The 21566-nt window shown below is 36.7% G+C and overlaps 2 protein-coding genes across 2 annotated transcripts in view; both read right to left on the bottom strand.

Moving 5' to 3' along the window:
• Positions 1–10450, bottom strand: part of LOC113316040 — a 51155-nt gene extending 40705 nt beyond the window's left edge. Inside the window, exons 1-2 of the mRNA XM_026564273.1 lie at positions 9880–10450; positions 9578–9654 (exon numbers count right to left, since the gene is read on the bottom strand). Of these exons, the coding sequence (XP_026420058.1) occupies positions 9578–9654; positions 9880–10450 (648 nt within the window). The remainder of the gene's footprint in view (positions 1–9577; positions 9655–9879) is intronic.
• A 9632-nt stretch (positions 10451–20082) lies between these two features.
• Positions 20083–20853, bottom strand: LOC113316038. Its single transcript, XM_026564272.1, has one exon. It carries the CDS (start codon positions 20851–20853, stop codon positions 20083–20085), a length of 771 nt encoding a protein of 256 aa, XP_026420057.1.
• Positions 20854–21566: the final 713 nt, after the last annotated feature.

The following is a 21566-nucleotide window of genomic DNA, read 5'->3' as shown; positions in this document are numbered from 1 at the left end:
ACAAAGCCAACACAAAAATAAAGAGTTCATAAAAATGTTGAATTTTTTATACGTTAACTCAAAAAAGTGTGCACACTTCGTTATAAGTCTGAAATTGATTTCTGTAACTAAATTTCGAACTAGATAAACTCATCTTTAACAGAAAAAGTTTCAAAAATTTATTGTAATTACAATTAATATGTTCTAAGGCAATACGTCTAGTAAAAATTGCATTTCTATGTACGTTGATTCAAGAAAATATGAAGGAAGTCCAATTTCACAATAGAAGAAGGATGAATGACCATGCAGAACTAATCCAAATCCTAACAAATTTCATCTATCTTGAATCAAATAGAAAGACAAAGCCAACACAAAAAGAAAGAGTTCATAAAAATGTTGAATTTAATATACGTTAACTAAAAAAAGTCTACACACTTCGTTATAAATCGGAAATTGATTTCTGAGACTAATCTGTAAACTAGATAAACTCATCTTTAACAGAAAAACTTTGAAAAGAAAGATGAAATACCAAGTAGAATTAATCTAATTCCTAACAAATTTCACCTATCTTGAATCAAATAGAAAGACTAAGCCAACACAAAAATAAAGAGTTCATAAAAATGTGGAATTTTTTATACGTTAACTCAAAAAATTGTACACACTTCGTTATAAGTCTGAAATTGATTTCTGTAACTAAATTGTAAACCAGATAAACTCATCTTTAACATAAAAAGTTTCAAAAATGTATTGTAATTACAATTAATATGTTAGAAGGCAATACGTCTAGTAAAAATTGCATTTCTATGTACGTTGATTCAAGAAAATATGAAGAAAGTCAAATTTCACAATAGAAGAAGGATGAAAGACCATGCAGAACTAATCCAAATCCTAACAAATTTTATCTATCTTGAATCAAATAGAAAGAAAAAGCCAACACAAAAAGAAAGAGTTCATAAAAATGTTGAACTTTATATACGTTAATTCAAAAAAGTCTACACATTTCGTTATAAGTCGGAAATTGATTTCTGAGACTAAATTTTAAACTAGATAAACTCATCTTTAACAGAAAAAGTTTGAGAAATGTATTGTAATTACAATTAATATGTTCTAAGGCAATACGTCTAGTAAAAATTGCATTTCTATGTACGTTGATTCAAGAAAATATGAAGGAAGTCAAATTTCACAATAGAAGAAAGATGAAAGACCATGCAGAACTAATCCAAATCCTAACAAATTTCATCTATCTTGAATCAAATAGAAAGACAAAGCCAACATAAAAATAAAGAGTTCATAAAAATGTTGAAATTTATATAAGTTAACTCAAAAAAGTCTACACATTTCGTTATAAGTCGGAAATTTATTTCTGAGACTAAATTGTAAACTAGATAAACTCATCTTTAACAGAAAAAGTTTGAGAAATGTATTGTAATTACAATTAATATGTTCTAAGGAAATACGTCTAATAAAAATTGCATTTCTATGTACGTTGATTCAAGAAAATATGAAGGAAGTCAAATTTCACAATAGAAGAAGGATGAAAGACCATGCAGAACTAATCCAAACTTCTAACGAATTTCATCTATCTTGAATCAAATAGAAAGATAAAGCCAAAATAAAAATAAAGAGTTCATAAAAATGTTGAATTTTATATACGTTAACTCAAAAAGGTCTGCACACTTCGTTATAAGTCGGAAATTGATTTCTGAGACTAAATTGTAAGCTAGATAAACTCATCTTTAACTGAAAAAGTTTGAAAAATGTATTCTAATCACAATTAATATGTTCTAAGGTAATACGTCTAGTAAAAATTGCATTTCTATGTACATTGATTCAATAAAATATGAAGGAAGTCAAATTTCACAATAGAAGAAAGATGAAAGACCATGCAGAACTAATCCAAATCCTAACAAATTTCATCTATCTTGAATCAAATAGAAAGACAAAGCCAACACAAAAAGAAAGAGTTCATAAAAATGTTGAATTTAATATACGTTAACTCAAAAAAGTCTACACACTTCGTTATACGTCAGAAATTGTTTTCTGAGACTAAATTATAAACTAGATAAACTCATCTTTAACAAAAAAAAAAGTTTAAAAAATGTATTGTAATTACAATTAATATGTTCTAAGGAAATACGTTTAGTAAAAATTGCATTTCTATGTACGTTGATTCAAGAAAATATGAAGGAAGTCAAATTTCACAATAGAAAATTCTGCTTGTCAAATTTTGTTCCTTCATATTTTCTTGAATCAACGTACATAGAAATGCAATTTTTACTAGACGTATTGCCTTAGAACATATTAATTGTAATTACAATACATTTTGGAAACTTTTTCTGTTAAAGATGAGTTTATCTAGTTTACAATTTTGTTATAGAAATCAATTTCAGACTTATAACGAAGTGTGTACACTTTTTTGAGTTAACGTATAAAAAAAAAAAAAAAAAAAAAAATTCATTCTTACTTTAACTTATCCTCCAACAACCACTTCTTTCTGAGGAAAATATGAGAGGAAAGAGAAAGTCTGGCGAAAACACTAGGGTTTAGTTTTTTTACGTAAGTTTCATAGTTCATCACGAATTCAATATGGTAGAAAATAATCCTAGTTCATCACAGATTCAGCAACACCAATCCTTTGCGGACAAGGTTAGGGGAAAACAAACCCTAAAACCAACAGGAATTGATATTACTAGTTTACCTAATCCTACTCTGATTGATGGAGAACCATCCCTTGTTATACCCGTGGATTACTATGAAGAGGGTTGTAAACCCTTTCAACACAGTTTCATTGCACGGCTAAACTTCACAGGGCTGAAGTTTTTTGAGGTAAAAACTCTTTTAATATCTCAATGGCAGATTAATCCTAATTCTGTTAGGTTTATGACTATGGGAAAAGGTTTCTTTGTTATTATGCTACAAGATGAGGAAACTAAGGAGAGAATCAGACGTACAAAGTGGTTTGTTCAACAACATGAACTCAAGTTAATGGATTGGTACCCAGGTTTTGATCCTGATCGTCAAAAAACTTCCCATGCAAACGTATGGGTTCACTTTCCTGGTCTACATGCAGAACTTGGACTGAGAAGAACTTGTTATCTATGGGAAAAGTTTTAGGGACTCCTATTGTGGTTGATCAAAGAACCCTAAATCTGGAGTATGGAAACTTTGCTTCAGTTTTGGTAGATGTGGATTTTGCAAAACACATTCCAAGTAGAATTAAGATTACAGCTGGGGGGAGGACGTTTTGGCAATACTTGGATATCCCAAAATCACCAAAATTCTGTATGAAGTGCTGCATAATTGGTCACAATGATGTTGAATGTAGAAGACAACCAAAGAATGATGAGAAAACTTCTAAGGCTGATGCGACAGGGAGTGGCAGAATGTGCGTAATAGGAGAAACCGTAAGGGTGATGGAGCTGACGCAACTGTGGCTGTTGCTGGTGGTCCAAACGTCGTTGCTGTAGGTGTTGACGCTGCTGTAGGTGGTGTAAACAACGTTGCTGTAGGTGTTGGCGCTGCTGTAGGTGGTGTAAACGATGGTGCTATTGTGGTTCATGATGTTGTTAACGGTGCTGGTGGTAATGTGGATAGTGCTCTTGCTGTAGGGCACGGTGGAGCTGTGGTGAATGGGGTGGTTGAAGCTGGTTTAGTGGAGAGTGCTGGTGGTTTGGAGCGAACTATTCAGCTAGAGAAGGATTTCGCGAATACTGAAGCCAATCTTCATGCAGCGTCTGAAGCTTTTGAGAAGCTAAGAAGGCGTTAGCATTGCAAAAGAGTTCGGTTATTGGGTTGTCAATGGTTGAAATTGCAACCTCATCTAAGTCTACTAAGAGTGGTGAATTGGCAAGAACTAATCACTCTAGTGACGGAATGATGCGAGTTCTTCTTTTACGCCTGTTGAGGCTGGTACTAAGTCTTTGCAAGACATGGTGGTGGATAATATTGAGGATATCTCAAGCTACAGAGCTGTTGCTGAAACTTCTATTGTGGTTTCTCCTAATAAGTTCAATGTTTTGAATGATGAATTGGGTGTGGATAATGATGAAGTTGAACACTTTTCTGGAGGGGGTTCGGATGAGGCAGAAAACACTTCTGGAGGTAGTTCGGATGAAGAGTTGACGCCTGAAAAAGCTTCATCAGGTGTTAAGGGTGTTAAATGGGCGGAAATACCAGTGGATATGCCAAAGAAAAGTAGACAACCAAGCCGGGTTTTGATTACACGTTCTAGTTCTTCTCAACAACGTTTTAATGATTCCAAATCAGATTCGGATTCTGAAGTGAATACTTTGGGAAACCGAGTTAGGAAGGGTGTCTCTCCTGTTTTACAAAGTAGGATTCCTAGCAAGATTCCACAAGCTAATTAATAAAAAAAGAGTGTTTCCTGATGAGAGTTCTATATTGGAATATTAATGGGGTGGCGAAGGTGGAAGCGGGTAGTAAGTTGCGTAAATTGGTGCATGAATACAAACCGGTAGTACTTTGTATTGCTGAGCCTAAGATTCGTTGCACTGAGAAGGTAATGAGAAGGTTAAATTTGGCTGGCTATAATAAAAAGGTAATTCATAATTCTACTTCTAGTTCTTTGGGTAATTTGTGGATTCTTTGGGATGATTGTATTGAGGAGCCGGTGGTGATTAATATGTCTAAACAAGCCATTACGGTTAAAACTGAGGGGGTTCTTATCTCTTTTGTTCATGCTAGTTATATTCAAGTTTTTCGTAGGAGGCTTTGGAGTCAACTTGAAGCGGTTGATAACTACTCCTTGGTTGGTTATGGGTGATTTCAATTGTGTTCTTCGTCAAGATGAAAAGAAAGGGGGTAGGGCAACTCGTCTCTCTTGTATTAATGAGTTTTCTGATTGGATGGAGGATAATAACTTGTTTGAAGCTGATTCTTTGGGGTCTAAGTTTACTTGGACCAATGGTCAGATTGGTGTTGGTAGAATTATTAGTAAGTTGGATCGTGCTATTATTAATGAACCTTGGCTGTCTAAGTTTTCGAATTGGCGGTGTAAAGCTCTTCCGAGGGAAGTTTCTGACCATTCGACTCTTATTGGTTTTCCTTTTTGTGATCCTAGGCCTAGACGTGCTCCTTTTCGTATACAGAAGATGTGGTTTTCTCATCCGGATTTTTTGAAGATGGTGGAGTTATCTTGGATGGCGCCGGTTTATGGTAATCATGGTTTTATTTTCCTTTCAAATTGAAGCGGTTGAAGGAGGCAATTAAGTTATGGAATCAAATGGTTTTTGGTAATGTCAATGCGAGGCTAAAGCAAGCAACGCTTAAGTTTGAGGTAGCTAGTAGAAATTCAGAAGATCCCTTTGATGTTTCAAAACTTAATAATATGAAGGATGCTCTTGTTGAGGTTCAAGATATTCAAAGGCAGCAGCATATAATGTTAAAGCAAAAATCTAGAAATCAGTGGTTGTTGGAGGGTTCTAGTAACACTTCTTTCTTTCACAACTCTATTAAAATTCGTAGAAGTGCTAATACAATCTCGGAGCTTGTTGCTGAAGATGGGAGTACTATTACTGATCCGGTTCATCTTAGTGATCATGTGGTTTCTTACTATCAGGCTAAATTCAATGGTGAGGATGGTCAGGTAAGTGACTCTCTTTTGATTATGATCATGTTTCTATTTCTGTGGAAGAGTCGCATATGTTGGATGCTATTCCTACTTGTGATGAGATTAAACAGGCGGTTTTTGATTTGGGAGCTGATAGTGCGCCAGGTCCAGATGGTTTCTCGGGGTGTTTTTATAGACATTGTTGGGAGATTATTCAAAAGGATCTGATTTTAGCGGTTACTTATTGCTGGTCCTCTAAAACCATTCCTAATGGGGTTAATTCTAGTCTTATTCTTTTGCTTGCAAAGGTTAGGGGAGCTGCTAGGTTGAAGAACTTTAGGCCGATTGGTTTAAGTAATTTCTTTTTTAAGATTTTTACTAAAATCTTGGCTACTAGGCTTGGTACGGTGTTGGGAAATTGGTGTCTGAAGAGCAAGTAGCTTTCATGAAGGGTAGGAATATACATGAGAATATTAGTTTAGCTTCTGAGATGGTGAATGAATTGCACATCAAAAGGAAGGATGGTAATTTGGGTTTGAAGCTTGATATCTCTCAGGCTTTTGATACGGTGAGCTGGTCTTTTGTTCTTGAGGTTTTTAGAAGGTATGGTTTTTCTGAAGATTGGTGCTCTTGGATTTGGAAAATTCTGGATTCGGCGCGTATTTCTATTCTTCTTAATGGTAGTCCGGAGGGTTATTTCAAGATTAATAGGGGATTACGGCAGGGGGATCCTCTATCTCCTCTGATTTTTGTTTTGATTGAGGATGTGCTTAGCCGCAACATCTCTAAACTCTTTCAGAATAAGGATATGGCTTATATGGTAAAACGTAAGGGTATTGCTCCTACTCATTTATTTTTTGCTGATGATATTATGATTTTTTGCAAGGGAAATATGAAGAGTGTGAAGAATCTGGTGAAACTTTTGGAGAATTACCAACAAGCTTCTGGTCAGAGGGTTTGTAGGGAGAAGAGCAAGATCTACTTTGGTGGTGGGACTTTGAGTAGGCGCCAGACCATTGCATCTTTCTTAGGTATGGCAATTTCTAACTTTCCTGATAGATATTTGGGAGTTAAGGTGATGCCGGGGATGGTTAAGTATAGTCACATCAGCAACGTTGTTGATAAGTTGAGGGATCAACTTTCGGTTCTGAAAGGTAAGATGTTATCTTTTCAGATAGGGTTGTGCTTGTTAAGAATGTTCTTTCGAGTTATTCTATTCATAACATGGCTGTGTACAAATGGCCGGTAAAATTCACACTTCAGTGTGAGCGTGTGATTCGTAATTTTCTGTGGTCGGGTGATTCTAATCTTTCTAGAGCTTTTGTAGTTGGTTTTGATAAGATTTGTAGTCCTTTAAAGGAAGGTGGTCTTGGGATCACTAGCCTAAGGACTATGAATAAAGCTTTGCTGATGAAATTGTGGTGGGCTATAAAATCTTCTCGTAAGAGGTGGGCGAGGTTTTTGGAAGCCAAATTCACTTGTAGGGATGGTCGTATTAAGATGGCAGGGGTGAAATCTTCTATTCTTCCAGGTCTTCGTTGGGTTCATAAGGAGATGGTGAACAACACGAAATGTTTTATTGGTGACGGTAGGGATACTTCTTTATTCTTTGATATATGGTATGGAAATACAACCTTAGCTAGTGTTTTAAATCGCATGGATTTAGACAGATCAGCTCGTGTGAGTGATATTATTGTGCAAGGTGATTGGCAGATTCATGGAGTTCATTCACAACTCCTTTTAGGTGCTGGTGTGTTGCAACAGGATTTACCAAAAATTCATATGGGAGTGGATAGGCGTTTTTGGATGCCTGATTTACAAGGTAAATTTTCTGTCAAGTCAGCTAGGGAATTGATTAGGAAGAAATATCCTATTTTGAAGGAGGCGGGGTTGTTATGGAAGAGGGTGGTGCATCCTTCTTTGGCGGCTCAAAACTGGAAGTTTATTCGTGGTGCGTGTGCTACTCTTGATAAGGTACGTAGTAGATTTAAAATTCAACTTGCATCTAAATGTAGTGTGTGTCAGATTGAGGAGGAGTCTCTCCATCATATTCTTTGGAGCTGTAATTTTGCGCGTCAAGCTTGGGAGTGGATTGAAGGTATTTTCAAAATTAAACCTAATTATGATATCATTACTTCTTACCAAAAGGCAAAAAATCATAGTGGTATTGTTAAGGATTTGTGGTTGGTAGTGAATTTGGTTGTGCGATCAGAATTATGGTTCACTAGGAATAAAAAAGTGTATGAAAAGAAGAACCTTGTTGGTCTTTATTTCAAAAACGTGTTTTTAGTCTGATGCAAGATTATTCAGTTCGTATGAAGAGTTATATGCATAATTCTATGGATGACTTGAGAATTCTAGATTTCTTTAGGGTTCGGCATAGAAAGGTGAAGTTTATTGATCCCAAGGAGTGTTTTTGGTTTCCTCCTAATGATAATGAATTGCTTTTGTGCACGGATGGCGCATCAAGAGGTAATCCTGGGGTGGCGGGAGCTGGTGCTGTTGCAAGGAATGCAAATTGTGAAGTGGTAGGTGCAATGTGTATTGGTTTGGGAGTTACTTCTAATTATTTGGCTGAATTGTATGGTATTATTGTGGGTATGGAGTGGGCAGTTCAGTGGGGTTATACGTGCATTGTTATTAGATCAGATTCTACAAGTGTGTTGAGGGCTTTAGAAGAAGATAACGTTCCTTGGTTTGCTAGGCAAAGATGGATGGAAGTTAAAGGTTTATATGGTTCAATTCGTTTTGAGCATTCTTTTAGAGAGGCAAATTTTGCAGCTGATACAATGGCAAAGCGTGGTTGTTTATTAGAGGACGGGGTTGGTTTTCACTTTGAAGGTCGACCAGTTTTTTTAAGTTCTATTGAGTTTCCAAATGTAATTTATTATCGTTTTAAATAGGTTTTAGGAGTTTTTTAGGGGTTTCTCTGATCCCTTTTCTCCTTCACCTATCTTGTAAATATCTTTTTTTTTTTTCAATATATTTGACTTAGCAAAAAAAAAGTATAAAAAATTCAACATTTTTATGAACTCTTTATTTTTGTGTTGGCTTTGTCTTTCTATTTGATTCAAGATAGATGAAATTTGTTAGAATTTGGATTAGTTCTGCCTGGTCTTTCATCCTTCTGCTATTGTGAAGTTTGACTTTCTTCATATTTTCTGGAATCAACGTACATAGAAATGCAATTTGTACTAGACGTAATTCCTTAGAACATATTATTTGTGATTACAATACATTTTTCAAACTTGTTCTGTTAAAGATGAGATTATCTAGTTTACATTTTTTTTTCGTTAAGTCCAAAGTTTATTATAACAAAAAAGCGTAATTACAAGAATTACAAATTTGGAGCACAAAACTCCCTACCCCCATAAACCAAAGGGGCCTAAATAACTTTTAAGAAATAACAAAAGTAATAACCACAAAAAAGAAAATTAAAAGAAGCTACCTATATCTATAGCCAACTCCTTTCAATTTACTTCTGCTACTACCAACTCTATACGATTTGCTCTTAGAAAAAATTTCATTCATAATATCCGTATCAAAAGCATAATTACCCAAGATATCTTCATCTTCATCCACATAAAACTCTCCGTCTTCATCCTCAGTGACAAAGTTACCAGGAACAAGCTTAATAGGAGACAACTTACTAGGAGATTTTTTCTTTGAATTCATTCTTTCCATTTGCTCCCTCTTTTCTTTGAAATATTCTTGTCTAAAAGCTGGACTTCTAATGAACTGAGCACGCACATCTTCCAACTGAATATTGCTTGCCACCTCTAATTCTTCCTTAGACAAAATATTATTCTTATCAAAAACAGTATCAACCAACCCCGCTTGAATTTCCATGTTAGTGTCACGGCTCGGAGATTCCTTAATAGACTTGCTTGGAGAAGATTCCAAACTTGAAGCAGATTGCAAAGAACGCTTTGCTATAATATTAGCAGCCTGTTTGGCAACTTTCCTAGATTTTTTCCTTGCTAAAATGTCAGCATCAACCTCACCCCAGTTTTTAGAGCCCATACTAACATCTGAGTCACTAGATTCCAATTGTTCCTCCTCCTCGTCCTCCTCAATAATAACTTTATCAAGGCCTAACTCAGATGCTAGGACACCAAATTTGTTTTTAACCACAACTTCAGTTTGCATCAACTCATCCACAAAAGGAGTATAATCATTCTCAAAAGGAGTAAAAGAGAAATAAGTACCTTTACTAGGGGACTTCTTTCCTTTCACTTCAGTTCATTCGTCTTTAGAAAAACTCTGTGCAGCCATGTCTTCTTGATTTTTACGTAAAGCTATATCTTTCTGAGCTGCAATAGTATTTTTACAATGAATAAACTTCATCTGAGCTTCACGCAACTCAACAACAGATTTAGCAAGCTCCTTTTCCAACTGATTAGCTTCATCAATAACTTCAGTAGGAGTGTTTTTATGTTTTATCAATTCAACCACGGACTGAGCACCAGACTGATCAAGTGCATCTGCATGGCCTGCATTGATAGAATCTGTACGTGCATTATCTTCTTTAGCTGTAGTTTCACGAGACCCAACAATTTCTGAAGTTTTAAAAGATTTAGGTTTTGGTTTGTTCACGGCCTGTATCCCATCTTTGTTCACAGATTTAGCCACGAAATTTTGTTTGTTCACGACCCTTGTCTGGGTTTCCAACTCATACACGGACTGAACTTCAGAGTTTTGCTTCTTCTCGGACTGAATTTGAGTATTAGATGTCACTTGTGTAACTTTTGCATGGTCTGCATGAGCAGATTGTGTACGTGCAGCAAGCGCTTCCTTGGCTGCAATTGCGTTTTGCAATCTAAGCTGAGCTTCACGAACCTCAGATTCAGAGCGATCAAGCTCCTCCTTCAACTGTGTATCATTAGCTGAAGCACCAACCATATTATCCAGATTCAAAGACTTCTCCTCTTCCTCATCAGTTTTAGCTGATTTTGCTTGCCAAACTTGGATTGTAGGTTTATGAACAATCTGTTTTTCCTTACCAGCAGTCTTCATGCTATTCTTCTTTTTGCATTCACCATCAACATGCCCAATAATATTGCAAGATAAACAGAATTTAGGTGAATTTGGTATATCAACATATTGCCAAAAAAATTTACCTCCTGCAGTGATAGAGATGCGCTCAGGAATATGCTTTGCGAAGTCTATATCTACCAAAACAGCTGCGAAGTGACCATATTCCAGATTTAGGGTTCTTTGATCCACCACAATTGGTGTTCCAAGGATTTTCCCAATAGAAAGTAATGATCTCTCAGTCCATATCTCAATAGGGAGACCAAGAAAACGAACCCAAACAGCTGCATGGGACGTTCTTTGTTTATCAGGATTAAAACCTGGGTACCAATCAATCAACCTCAGAATTTGTTGATTGACAAACCACTTTTAGCACGTATCTTCTCCTTGTCCAATTATGATGATAACATAATAACAAAGAATCCTTTGCTCATAGGTATAAACTTACACCTATTCTTAAGTTTCCATTGATTTTCAAGGATTTTTTGAACCTCCACAAACTTTAAACCTGTAGCATCCAGCCCAGCAATGAAGCTATGTTGAAATGGCTTACACCCTTCCTGATAATAATCATTAGGAATGACAAGAGCTGGCTCACCCTCAACAAGAGTAGGGTTTGGTAACAAAGAAATATCAACTGAAGTTGGATTTAGGGTTTTACGTTCCCTAACTTTTTCAGCAAAAGAAACTGTTTTAGCATGGCTCTGATTTGAGCTACTAGGAATGTTAACTGAAGAATTAATCATCATGAATCAAAGAATTGATTCTGATAATCCAAATACGTAAAGCTTGAAACCCTAAACGTGAAAAAAATTGGTTTTCCAAAATCGCCAAAAAGAGAAAAAAACGGACATTCTCTTTCCTCTCTCCTAAAATTGGTATCTGAATTATATCTCGTAGCACTAGTATCTACTATCCAGGGGATTCGTTAAAATACATAATCTAGTTTACAATTTAGTTTCATAAATCAATTTCCGACTTATAATGAAGTGTGTAGACTTTTTTGAGTTAACGTATAAAAAATTCAACATTCTTAGGAATGGTGTGGCAAGGGATATTGCGCAAGATAAACTTAAAGAGTTGGTTAGAGAATTTAAGCCTGTGATTTTTTGTATTGCTGAACCTAAGGTGCTTTGCTCTTCTAGGTTCATATCAAGACTAAATATCCCGGGTTTTGCTAGTGATGTAATCCATAATTCCACGAATTCTTTTCTTGGAAATATTTGGATTTTTTGGTCTTCTGATTTTGCTAAACCTGTTGTTGTTAATATGAGTCTCCATGCAATTACTATTACTACAAAAGGGGTGCTTATCTCTTTGTACATGCTAAATCTATTCAGATCAGCAGACGTAAATTGTGGCAACAACTTGATGAACCCGATGTAAGTATTCCGTGGCTCGTGATGGGTGATTTTAATTGCGTTCTGCGCAATGAAGAGAAAAAAGGTGGAGTGGAACCACGCCTTTCGGTATTTAGTGAGTTCAATGATTGGATGGACGATAATAATTTATTTGAGGCTGATTCCTTGGGAAGTAATTTTACTTAGGAAAATGGTTAGTCTAGAACTCGTAGAATTATCAGTAAGCTTTATCGAGCTATTATCAATGAGGCTTGGTTTGATAAGTATGAGAATTGGCGGTGTAAAGCTCTTCCAAGGGAAGTTTCTGATCACTCTCCTCTTATAGGTTATCCTTTTATTAATTTGCGTCCTGATTTTTTAAGACTTGTAAATGACAGTTGGAATGCGCCGGTAGTGGGTAATCCGTCTTTCATTTTTCCTTTCAAGTTGAAGAGGCTTAAACAGGCGTTGAAAGATTGGAATCTCAATGTTTTTGGAAATGTGAACATTCGTCTAAAGCAATCTCAGTTGCGTTTTTGGAGTCTGCTATCCGGTCTTCTGATGAGGACCCTTTGGACGTTACCTAATTCAATGCAGTGAAGGAGCTTTTGGGATTTTGTTTTGGTAAGTCCAAAATTCTATTGATGAATAGCAAAATATTTACAAAAAGTTTACAAGAAAAGAGGTCCGAAGACCCCAAAAACTTACAAACTACTTAAATCTGAAGTAAGAGACATTAGGGTATTCTAATGAATTTAGAAAATAAGGTCCCTCATCATAATTTAGGCCTTCACCATTCCTTAGAAAATAACCTCTTTTGGCCATTGCATCAGCTGCAAAATTAGCTTCCCGATAAGTATCAACAAAACGAATAGAATCATAGCTTTCTTGAATTTTCCTCCACCGCTGCCTTGCAAACCATGGCATATTAGAATTAATAAAGGCCATTACAGCCCCCATAGAATCTGAACGCATTAGAATCTTCCTAACAACCCATTTGAGCGCCCACTCTAGTCCCACACTGATACCATAAAGTTCAGCAAGGAAATTGTTTGTTCTACCAAGTCCAATACTCATTGCGCCAATAAAATTACAATCTGCATCTCGAGCCACAACTCCAGCCCATGCGATTCCTGGGTTACCCTTGGCCCCACCGTCACAACATAATAACATCTCGTCCCTATTTGGAGGAGTCCAAAAGCACTCAACAGGTTGAAAAAACTTCACTTGTCGATGCCTTACACGGAAAAAATTCAGAACATACAAGTCCGCAGTGGAGTTGTGCATAAAACTCTTTGTACGGACTGAATATTCATGAATTAAATGGAACACCCGCTACTTGAAAAATCTTACATTAATTGTCTTGTTTTGAAAATACGCCAGATTTCTAGCATGCCACAGTTCAGCTCGAATCACCATAAGTGCCAAAAGCCAAAGATCCTTTATAATACGGCTCCTTCCTTTAGAGGATTTATAAGAATCAATCAAATTATAGTTAGCCTGCAAGGAAAAAATACCTGAGATTCATTGCCAAATTTGAGTTGCAAAGGAACAACTCCATAAAATATGCTTCAAGGACTCTTCATCGGACTTGCAAAGGTAACACTTATTAACAAGATTGACCCTGCATCTGATCCTGATTTTGTCTTGCGTAGCACAAGCTTCTCGCACCAACTTCCAATTTGTGCAGCTAAGTTTGGATGTATAACCTTCCTCCACAACAGCCCATACACGTCCAAGACATTATACTTCTTCCTTATTAGCTGTTTTGCTGAACTGACAGTAAAGTTACCTCTCATCTCCGGCATCCGGACTCTATGATCATCTCCTCCTTGTGGCGTTGGTAAGTTATTCAAATCCACTCCCGCACGAAGCAAATTCTGAATATGATCGCCTTGCAGCTGCCATTCATTGTTAGAAAGCAAAGTACTTGCCATGACAGTACTATCCAGCTCATTATCACCAAGAATATCAGCAATACATTCATAACCATTCCAAACATCATAATAAAGAGAAGTGGCTCGCCCATCACCAAGAAGCACTTTCGTATTTCTATCCACAACATTATGAACCAATCTAACACCAGGCAAGATAGAAGAGTTCACACCATATTGCTTAATTCTACCAGTCTGCGTAGTATATTTCTCCCGTAAGAAACGCGCCCACTTCTTATTAGAAGAACGAATACTACACCAAAATTTCATGAGAAGAGCCCTATTTGTAACTGCCATACTTATAATACTCAAACCACCTTCCTTCACAGGGCTGCAAACTTTGTCAAAACCAACCACAAACTTCCTCGCAACTTCCGAATCCCCGGACCAAAGAAAATTGCGTATAACCCGCTCACATTGCATAATGAACTTCGTTGGCCATTTGTAAACAACCATATTGTGAATGGCATAGCTATAAATCACAGAGTTAATAAGAACCACACGGTCTTGAAAAGAAAGCATTTTTCCTTTCCAAACTGAAAGTTGCTTCTTGATTTTATCAATAACATTACTTATATGACGATATTTAACAGCTCCAGGCATAATTTGAACACCTAAATATCTGTCCGGGAAAGTACAGACTTCCATACCAAGTAAATCCGTGATAGTTCTACAACGACTCAAGGTTCCACCTCCATAAAAAACCTTGTTTTTTTGACGACATACTGTTTGACCCGAGGCCGATTGATATTTACCAAGCAACGTAAGAAGATTATGCAAACTCTTCAAGTTACCTTTGCAAAATATCATTATCTCATCAGCGAAAAAAAGATGAGTAGGAGAAATACCTTTTTTCGAAAGCATTGGCGTCATTTTCTTCTCAAGAAAGAGCTTGGTGAGGTTTCTACTAAGAACATCTTCAATCAACATGAAGATAAGAGGAGACAAAGGATCACCTTGACGCGGGCCTCTATTAATCTTGAAAAAACCTTCTGGACTACCATATAGGAGGATAGAAATACGGGCTGAACTGAGAATCGAATAAATCCAAGAACACCAGCTTTGGGGAAAACCATACCTTCGAAACACCTCTAAGACAAAAGACCAACTAACCGTGTTAAAAGCTTGAGTAATGTCTAGCTTTAGGCCCACATTGCCATCTTTCCGCTTAGTTTTCAGATCATTCACCATCTCCGACGCCACACTGATGTTCTCATGAATATTTATAACCTTCATAAAAGCAACTTGCTCCTCTGAAACCAGCTTATCAAGACACTTCCAAGTCTTGTAGCTAGGATCTTAGTAAAAATTTTAAAGAAAAAATTACTAAGACCAATAGGCCGAAAGTTACGAAGAGTATTAGCACCCCTTACCTTGGCCAATAAAATCAGAAGACTAGAATTTACCCCATTAAGAATCCTTTGTTGCTGCCAACAATAAATAATAGCATTGTATAAGTCTTGTTGAATCACGTCCCAACAATGTCTGTAAAAACATCTAGAGAAACCATCAGGTCCTGAAGAGATTTCACCATATGAGCAGTATACTCCAAATTATTAGCCTCCACTTTTTTTTTTTGCTAGGTCAAAATGGTTTATTAAAGCAAAAAAACGTAATTACAAGAATTACAAAATTGGAGGCTCTAGGACTCCCCACCCCCATAAACCAAAGGGGAAAAAAAAATCTAAAAACTCATAAAATAAGCTCCTAAACACGAAAAAACATGCAAAAAGAAGAAAACTAGAAACATTTTCGTCCCTTATTTCCAACTCTAAATTTCTTCTTCTTGGGAATGAGACCAGCAATAAATTGAGTTAAATCATAGTCTCCATAAGACTCCTTGTAAACATCTTCAGAATCATCATAGGTTTCATCATAGTCATAATCCTCTCCATTTTCATCTGAAGCATAATTACCACCCGGAACAAGCTTAATAGGAGATTGTGCTTTCTTCTTAGTTGACATTCTATCCATTTGCTCCTTTTTTCCCTTGAAATACTCTTTTCTAAAGGCTGACTCTCTAATGAAATTAGCACGCACTTCATCATTCTGAATGGTGCTTGCCTCCTCTAGTTCCTCATTTGTCAAAATATTATTCATATCAAAAACACATTCGTCCAACCCGATTAGGCTAGGATTTTCTACATTGGACCTAGAATTCGTAGTCATGATTTTCGCAGCTTGCTTGGCCACTTTTCTAGCTTGTTTCCTTGCTAGAATATCTGCATCAAATTCACCCCAATCTTTTGAACCCATACTAATATCCGAGTCACTAGAATCATCTTTTTCCTCCTCCACCAAAGCCTTACTAGAATCATTAGCAAGGCCTAACTCAGATGCCAGGGCACCATATTTGTTATTCACCACTAATTCTGTTTGAAAAAGCGCATCCACAAAAGGAGTTTCAAAAGATTTAAATTTAAACGGAGTACCTTTGTTTGGGGAACTCTTACCCTTTACTTTTGTCCAATCCTCTTTCGATGACCCTGATTTAGTAATCAAGCCTTGAGAATTATTCACGACCTGATTATCAGCTTGCTTGGCCTGAATATTCTTATTGACGGACTCTTGTTTTGAAGAAGATTCTAAAACCGAGTCTTCTAAGGACCCTGGCTTTGTATTCAAACCATGAGAGATATTCACGGCCTGAGTATGACATTGCACGGACATAACCTCAGAGTTTTCATTGGACACGGGTTGTTGCTGAGTTTCCATAACCAAGTTGGATATGGAACTTACCTGATTATGCTTGGATAAGGACTCAATGTTCTTTTTGGGCACGGAAGTTGTCTGAATCTCCAAGCCAGATTCCACGTTATTTCCTGACTCTTGCCTTATCCCAGTTTGAACTTGCGTAACAGCTACATTAACTTCAGTAGCAGATTTAATTCGTGCAGCAATATCTTTTTTCGCAGCAATAGTATTCTTACACTTGATCAGTTTGAGGTGTGCTTCCCTATATTCTACAAAAGAATTATTAAGCTCTTCCTCCAACAGTTTATCCTCATCGCACTCTTGAACTGTAGTATCCTTAGAAATAAAGTTACTATTTGTTGCCACTTCTGTCACATTCCCCTTCCCGGACTGAACACCTTCCCTTGCTGCAATATTGTTAATGTTATCTGCATGGTTTTCATAGGAAACAATAACTATACTCTCCTTACCAGCCTGCACATTATTGACGTCAACTGCACGGCCTGCCTGGGAAGTTTCACTAACTTCTTTCCAAACAGAGTTGATTGATTTTCCTTCTTTTCCATTCTTAATGTTCACAGTAGGTGACTTCTTTTCAGCATTAGAACCTCCCAAAATTTTATTTTTTTTTTGCTAAATCCATGTTGTATTAATGAATAACCAATATGTACAAAGTGTTCATAAGAAAAGAGGTCAGAAGACCCCAAAAACTTACAAACTACTTGAATATGAAATAAACAACATTAGGAAATTCTAAAGACAAAAGGAAATCAGGCCTTTCATCATAATTTAAACCTTCACCATTACGAAGATAACATCCCCTTTTAGCCATCTTGTCTGCTGCAAAATTAGCCTCACGATAAGTATGAACAAAACGAATAGAGTCATAATTGTTTTGTATTCTTCTCCATCTGTGCTTGACAAACCAAGGAAGATTTGTACCCGTCAATGTCTTAATTGTTCCCATTGAATCAGAACGTACAACCACTCTTTTAACATTCCACTTCATAGCCCACTCCAAACCAACAATAATACCATAAAGTTCAGCTAAGAAATTAGTAGTAGAACCCAAACCAATACTCATAGCACCCAAAAAATTACAATCAGCATCACGAACAACAACACCAGCTCCAGCTATACCCGGATTTCCTTTGGCTGCTCCATCACAACATAATAAAATTTCATCCCTATTTGGCGGACTCCAAAAGCACTCAATTGGCTGAACCTGCTTAACCTTCCTATGCATCACACGGAAAAAGTTCAAAAGATCCAAGTCCGTTGTAGTATTATGCATGAAACCCTTCAAACGACCAGCGTATTCACTAATCAAATAGAACACTCTCTTCTTAAAAAAATGAATGCTAACAGAAGAATTCTGAAAACATGCCTTATTTCTTGTTTGCCATAATTCCGAGCGAATCACCAAAATAGATAAAAGCCATGAATCTTTGACAATTATACTTCTACCCTTTGCTGATTTATATGAATTCACAATATCATAATAAGGTGTTAGATTAAACAAACCTGAACACCACTGCCAAATTTGAGTTGCAAACGTACAACTCCAAATAATATGCTCCAAAGATTCTTCCTCCATGTTGCACAAGTAACATTTGTTGGCCATTTCAACTTTGAATCTACTCTTGATCTTATCTTGAGTTGCACAAACCTCACGACATATCTTCCAATTCTGAGCATCCAATTTGGGATGAATTTCTTTCCTCCACAAAAGACCATAAATTGCTGATTTTGGATACGCCCTTCTAATGATATTCTTTGCTGAAGAGACTGAAAAGTGGCCATTCATCTCCGGCATCCAAACTCTACAATCATTCCCTCCTTGTAACAAAGGCAAATTTGAAAGATCCACACCCGCACGGACCAAATTCTGAATATGATCTCCCTGCATCATCCAAGCATTATTAACAATAATATCACTGACCTTGACATTTCTATCCAAGTCAGTATCATTAAGCATATCAGCAATACACTCATTACCATACCAAACATCAAAATAAAGAGATGTAGACCTCCCGTCCCCAATGAGAACCTTGGTATTCTTGTCAACAATAGAATGAATCAGTTTCATGCCCGGCAAAATAGAAGAATTCACCCCATAAAGCTTTATACTACCCTGCTTAGTAGTAAATTTCGCCCATAAGAAACGAGCCCATTTCTTGTTAGAAGAACGAATACTCCACCATAGCTTCATTAGAAGAGCCTTATTAGTAACAACCATGATGGTTATACCAAGACCCCCTTCCTTCAACGGACAACAAACCTTTGGATATCCAACAACAAATTTCCTTGCAACTTCAGCATCACCCGACCAAAGAAAATTACGAATAACTCTTTCAGCCTGTTGAACAAATTTTCTAGGCCATTTGTACACCGCCATGTTGTGAATAGCATAACTCGCTATCACTGAATTGATAAGAACAACTCTATCTTGAAAAGAAAGTAACTTACCTTCCCAAAATTTTCTTTGCAGCAAGGCAATTCTCAAATTTTTGGCCCATAAACTTACAATGAGTGCAGAATTTGACATTCTCTAAGTCTTGAATTTCAATATACTGCCAGAACTCTTTTCCATTTACCTTCAAGCGAATTCTTTTAGGAATCAACTTAGCAAAGTCAATATCAATCAGAACCGCATCATAGTTTCCAACATCATGATACAATGTCTTTTGATCAATAGCAATTGTTTTTCCAATAATTTTAGCAATGGAAAGAAGAATTTCCTTAGTCCATAACTCAATGTACAAACCAGGGAAACTTATCCAAACTGAAGCTCTTGAAGTTTGCTGTCTTTCTGGATCAAAATTTGGGTAAAAATTAAAAACCCTAAGCTGTTGATTCTGTATAACCCAAGTATCACCATGCCATACACGTTCCTTGTCATCTGCTGAAGTTAACTTTATGATAAAGAACCCTTTTGTCATTGGAACTAACTTACATCTTCCAGCACCGAAACCCCATTGTTCCTCCAAACTCTTTTGAACATCAGCAAGTTTTAAGCCCTTAAAGTTCAATCTCCCAATGAGACTGAACTGAAATATATCACGTCCCTCTTGAAGAAGACTATTAGGCAAAACCAAAGATGGTTCTTCCAAATATGTTGATGCCTCAGGGAGAGATAAGAAATCTGAATCTGTTAACATATAGGGTTTTTTACCCTTAACCAAATCAGCAAAAGATACCTTATTGTTCCCATGATTATTCACGTTTGAATCAGGGTTTTCCCCCCATCCTAAATCACCAAAGATGATCTAGAATGAAGGAAAAACGTTGATGAAAGTTGAAAACCCTAAAGAAAAAATTCTTCAATTTTTTGGAGAGAAAAATTCGCATGAGAGAGAAAATTAGCCTCCACCACCTTAGTAACTACAACTTCAGGGGAAACTGGATTTTTAGGCGCATTCTTACCCTTCTAACGTTTAGCAACTTGCCACTCACCAGAAACATTGTTAACTTGATTGGCATTGTTGTTAGCCCTATCTCCAGAAGTATGAGACTGATTAGCATTACTCTTTTATTGTGCAGGTGCCTGAACAGAAGAGTTTGATGTTTGTTTCTTGCATTCCTGATCATTATGCCCAATAATCTTACACTTTGTGCAAAATTTTGGCTTTTTTTGAATCTCCACCGGCTGCCAGAAGTCCAAACCCCCTACAATAACATGAATAGAATCTGTAGCCGTTTCAGCAAAGTTTATGTCAACCAAGACTGAAGCAAAATGTCCATATTCATGTTCAAGAGTACGCACTATTGGAGTACCCAACGATTTTGCGATGGCAAGTAGCGTTTTTTCAATCCAAAACTCTAGCGGCAAGCCTGGAAACTTGACCCACATGGAAGCATGTGAGGTCCTTTGTTTGTCAGCGTCAAAACCTGGAAACCATTCAATTAGGTTTAGCTTTTGATGATCGAAAAACCATGCTTTAACATTCAACAACTTGTCTTTATCATCTTGTGATTGCAACTTGATTGTAAAGAAACCCCTATTCATTGGAACAAATTGGACACGTCCCTGACCTAACTGCCATTGTTCCTCAAGGTTGTTCTTCACATCTTGAAAGTTAACTCCTTTTAAATCTAAACTCCCAATAAGGGTAAATTTCCAAATATCACATCCTTCCAAATAGAACAATTCAGGAAGCACCACAGCAAGTTTCCCTTCTTTCACCGTTGGAATAGGTAGCGAACTTAGGTCTATTGAGGTTGTTGGCAACTGTTGTTTTCCCTTAACTTGATCAGCATAAGTGAGAGTTCTCAACTGAGTATTTTGAGAACTATCACCCATCTTGAATCACCAAAGTGATGATCCAAGATGAAGCGCGTGAAATTTTTTTTGAAGAAAAAGTGCAAAACCCTAAAATCGCCAGAGCAAAATTAGGAGAGAGAAAAAATAAAAAATGATTATTTGACCAAGCAACAAAATATTATGCTTCGCCAAAAAGCAAGGAACAAATGGCTTTTGGAGGGAGCTACTAACTCTAGTTTTCTGCATAATACCATTCGCATTCGTAGAGGTAATAACACTATTTCCGAGCTTGTGGATGATGCTGGTAATACTATCACAGATGGGGTTCAATTGTGCCAACATGTTGTTTCTTATTATGAGAACAAGTTTAATGGTGTGGAAATGCCGGTTGAAGATCAGATTTTTGATTACGATCATTTGTCTATTACTTTGGAGGAACAACAACGTATGGACAGTTTGCCTACGGTGGAGGAGATTCAAAAGGTTGTTTTTGATTTAGGGGCTGACAGTGCTCCGGGTCCTGATGGTTTCTCGGGTTGTTTCTATAGGCATTGTTGGGAGATTATACAACATGATTTATTTGTAGCAATTCTTTTTTGCTGGCAACATAAATTTACTCCTAGTGGGGCTAATTCGAGTCTTATTATTCTCCTGGCAAAGGTTAGAGGAGCTAATTCTCTTCGGAGTTTTAGACCTATTGGCCTTAGTAATTTCTTTTTCAAGATCTTTACTAAAATTTTAACTACCAGACT

Source organism: Papaver somniferum, chromosome 10 (assembly GCF_003573695.1).
Source record: "Papaver somniferum cultivar HN1 chromosome 10, ASM357369v1, whole genome shotgun sequence".
Lineage (NCBI taxonomy): Eukaryota > Viridiplantae > Streptophyta > Magnoliopsida > Ranunculales > Papaveraceae > Papaver > Papaver somniferum.
The sequence above is the reverse complement of the archived record's forward strand: the minus strand, read 5'-3'. Positions and strand labels throughout refer to the sequence as shown.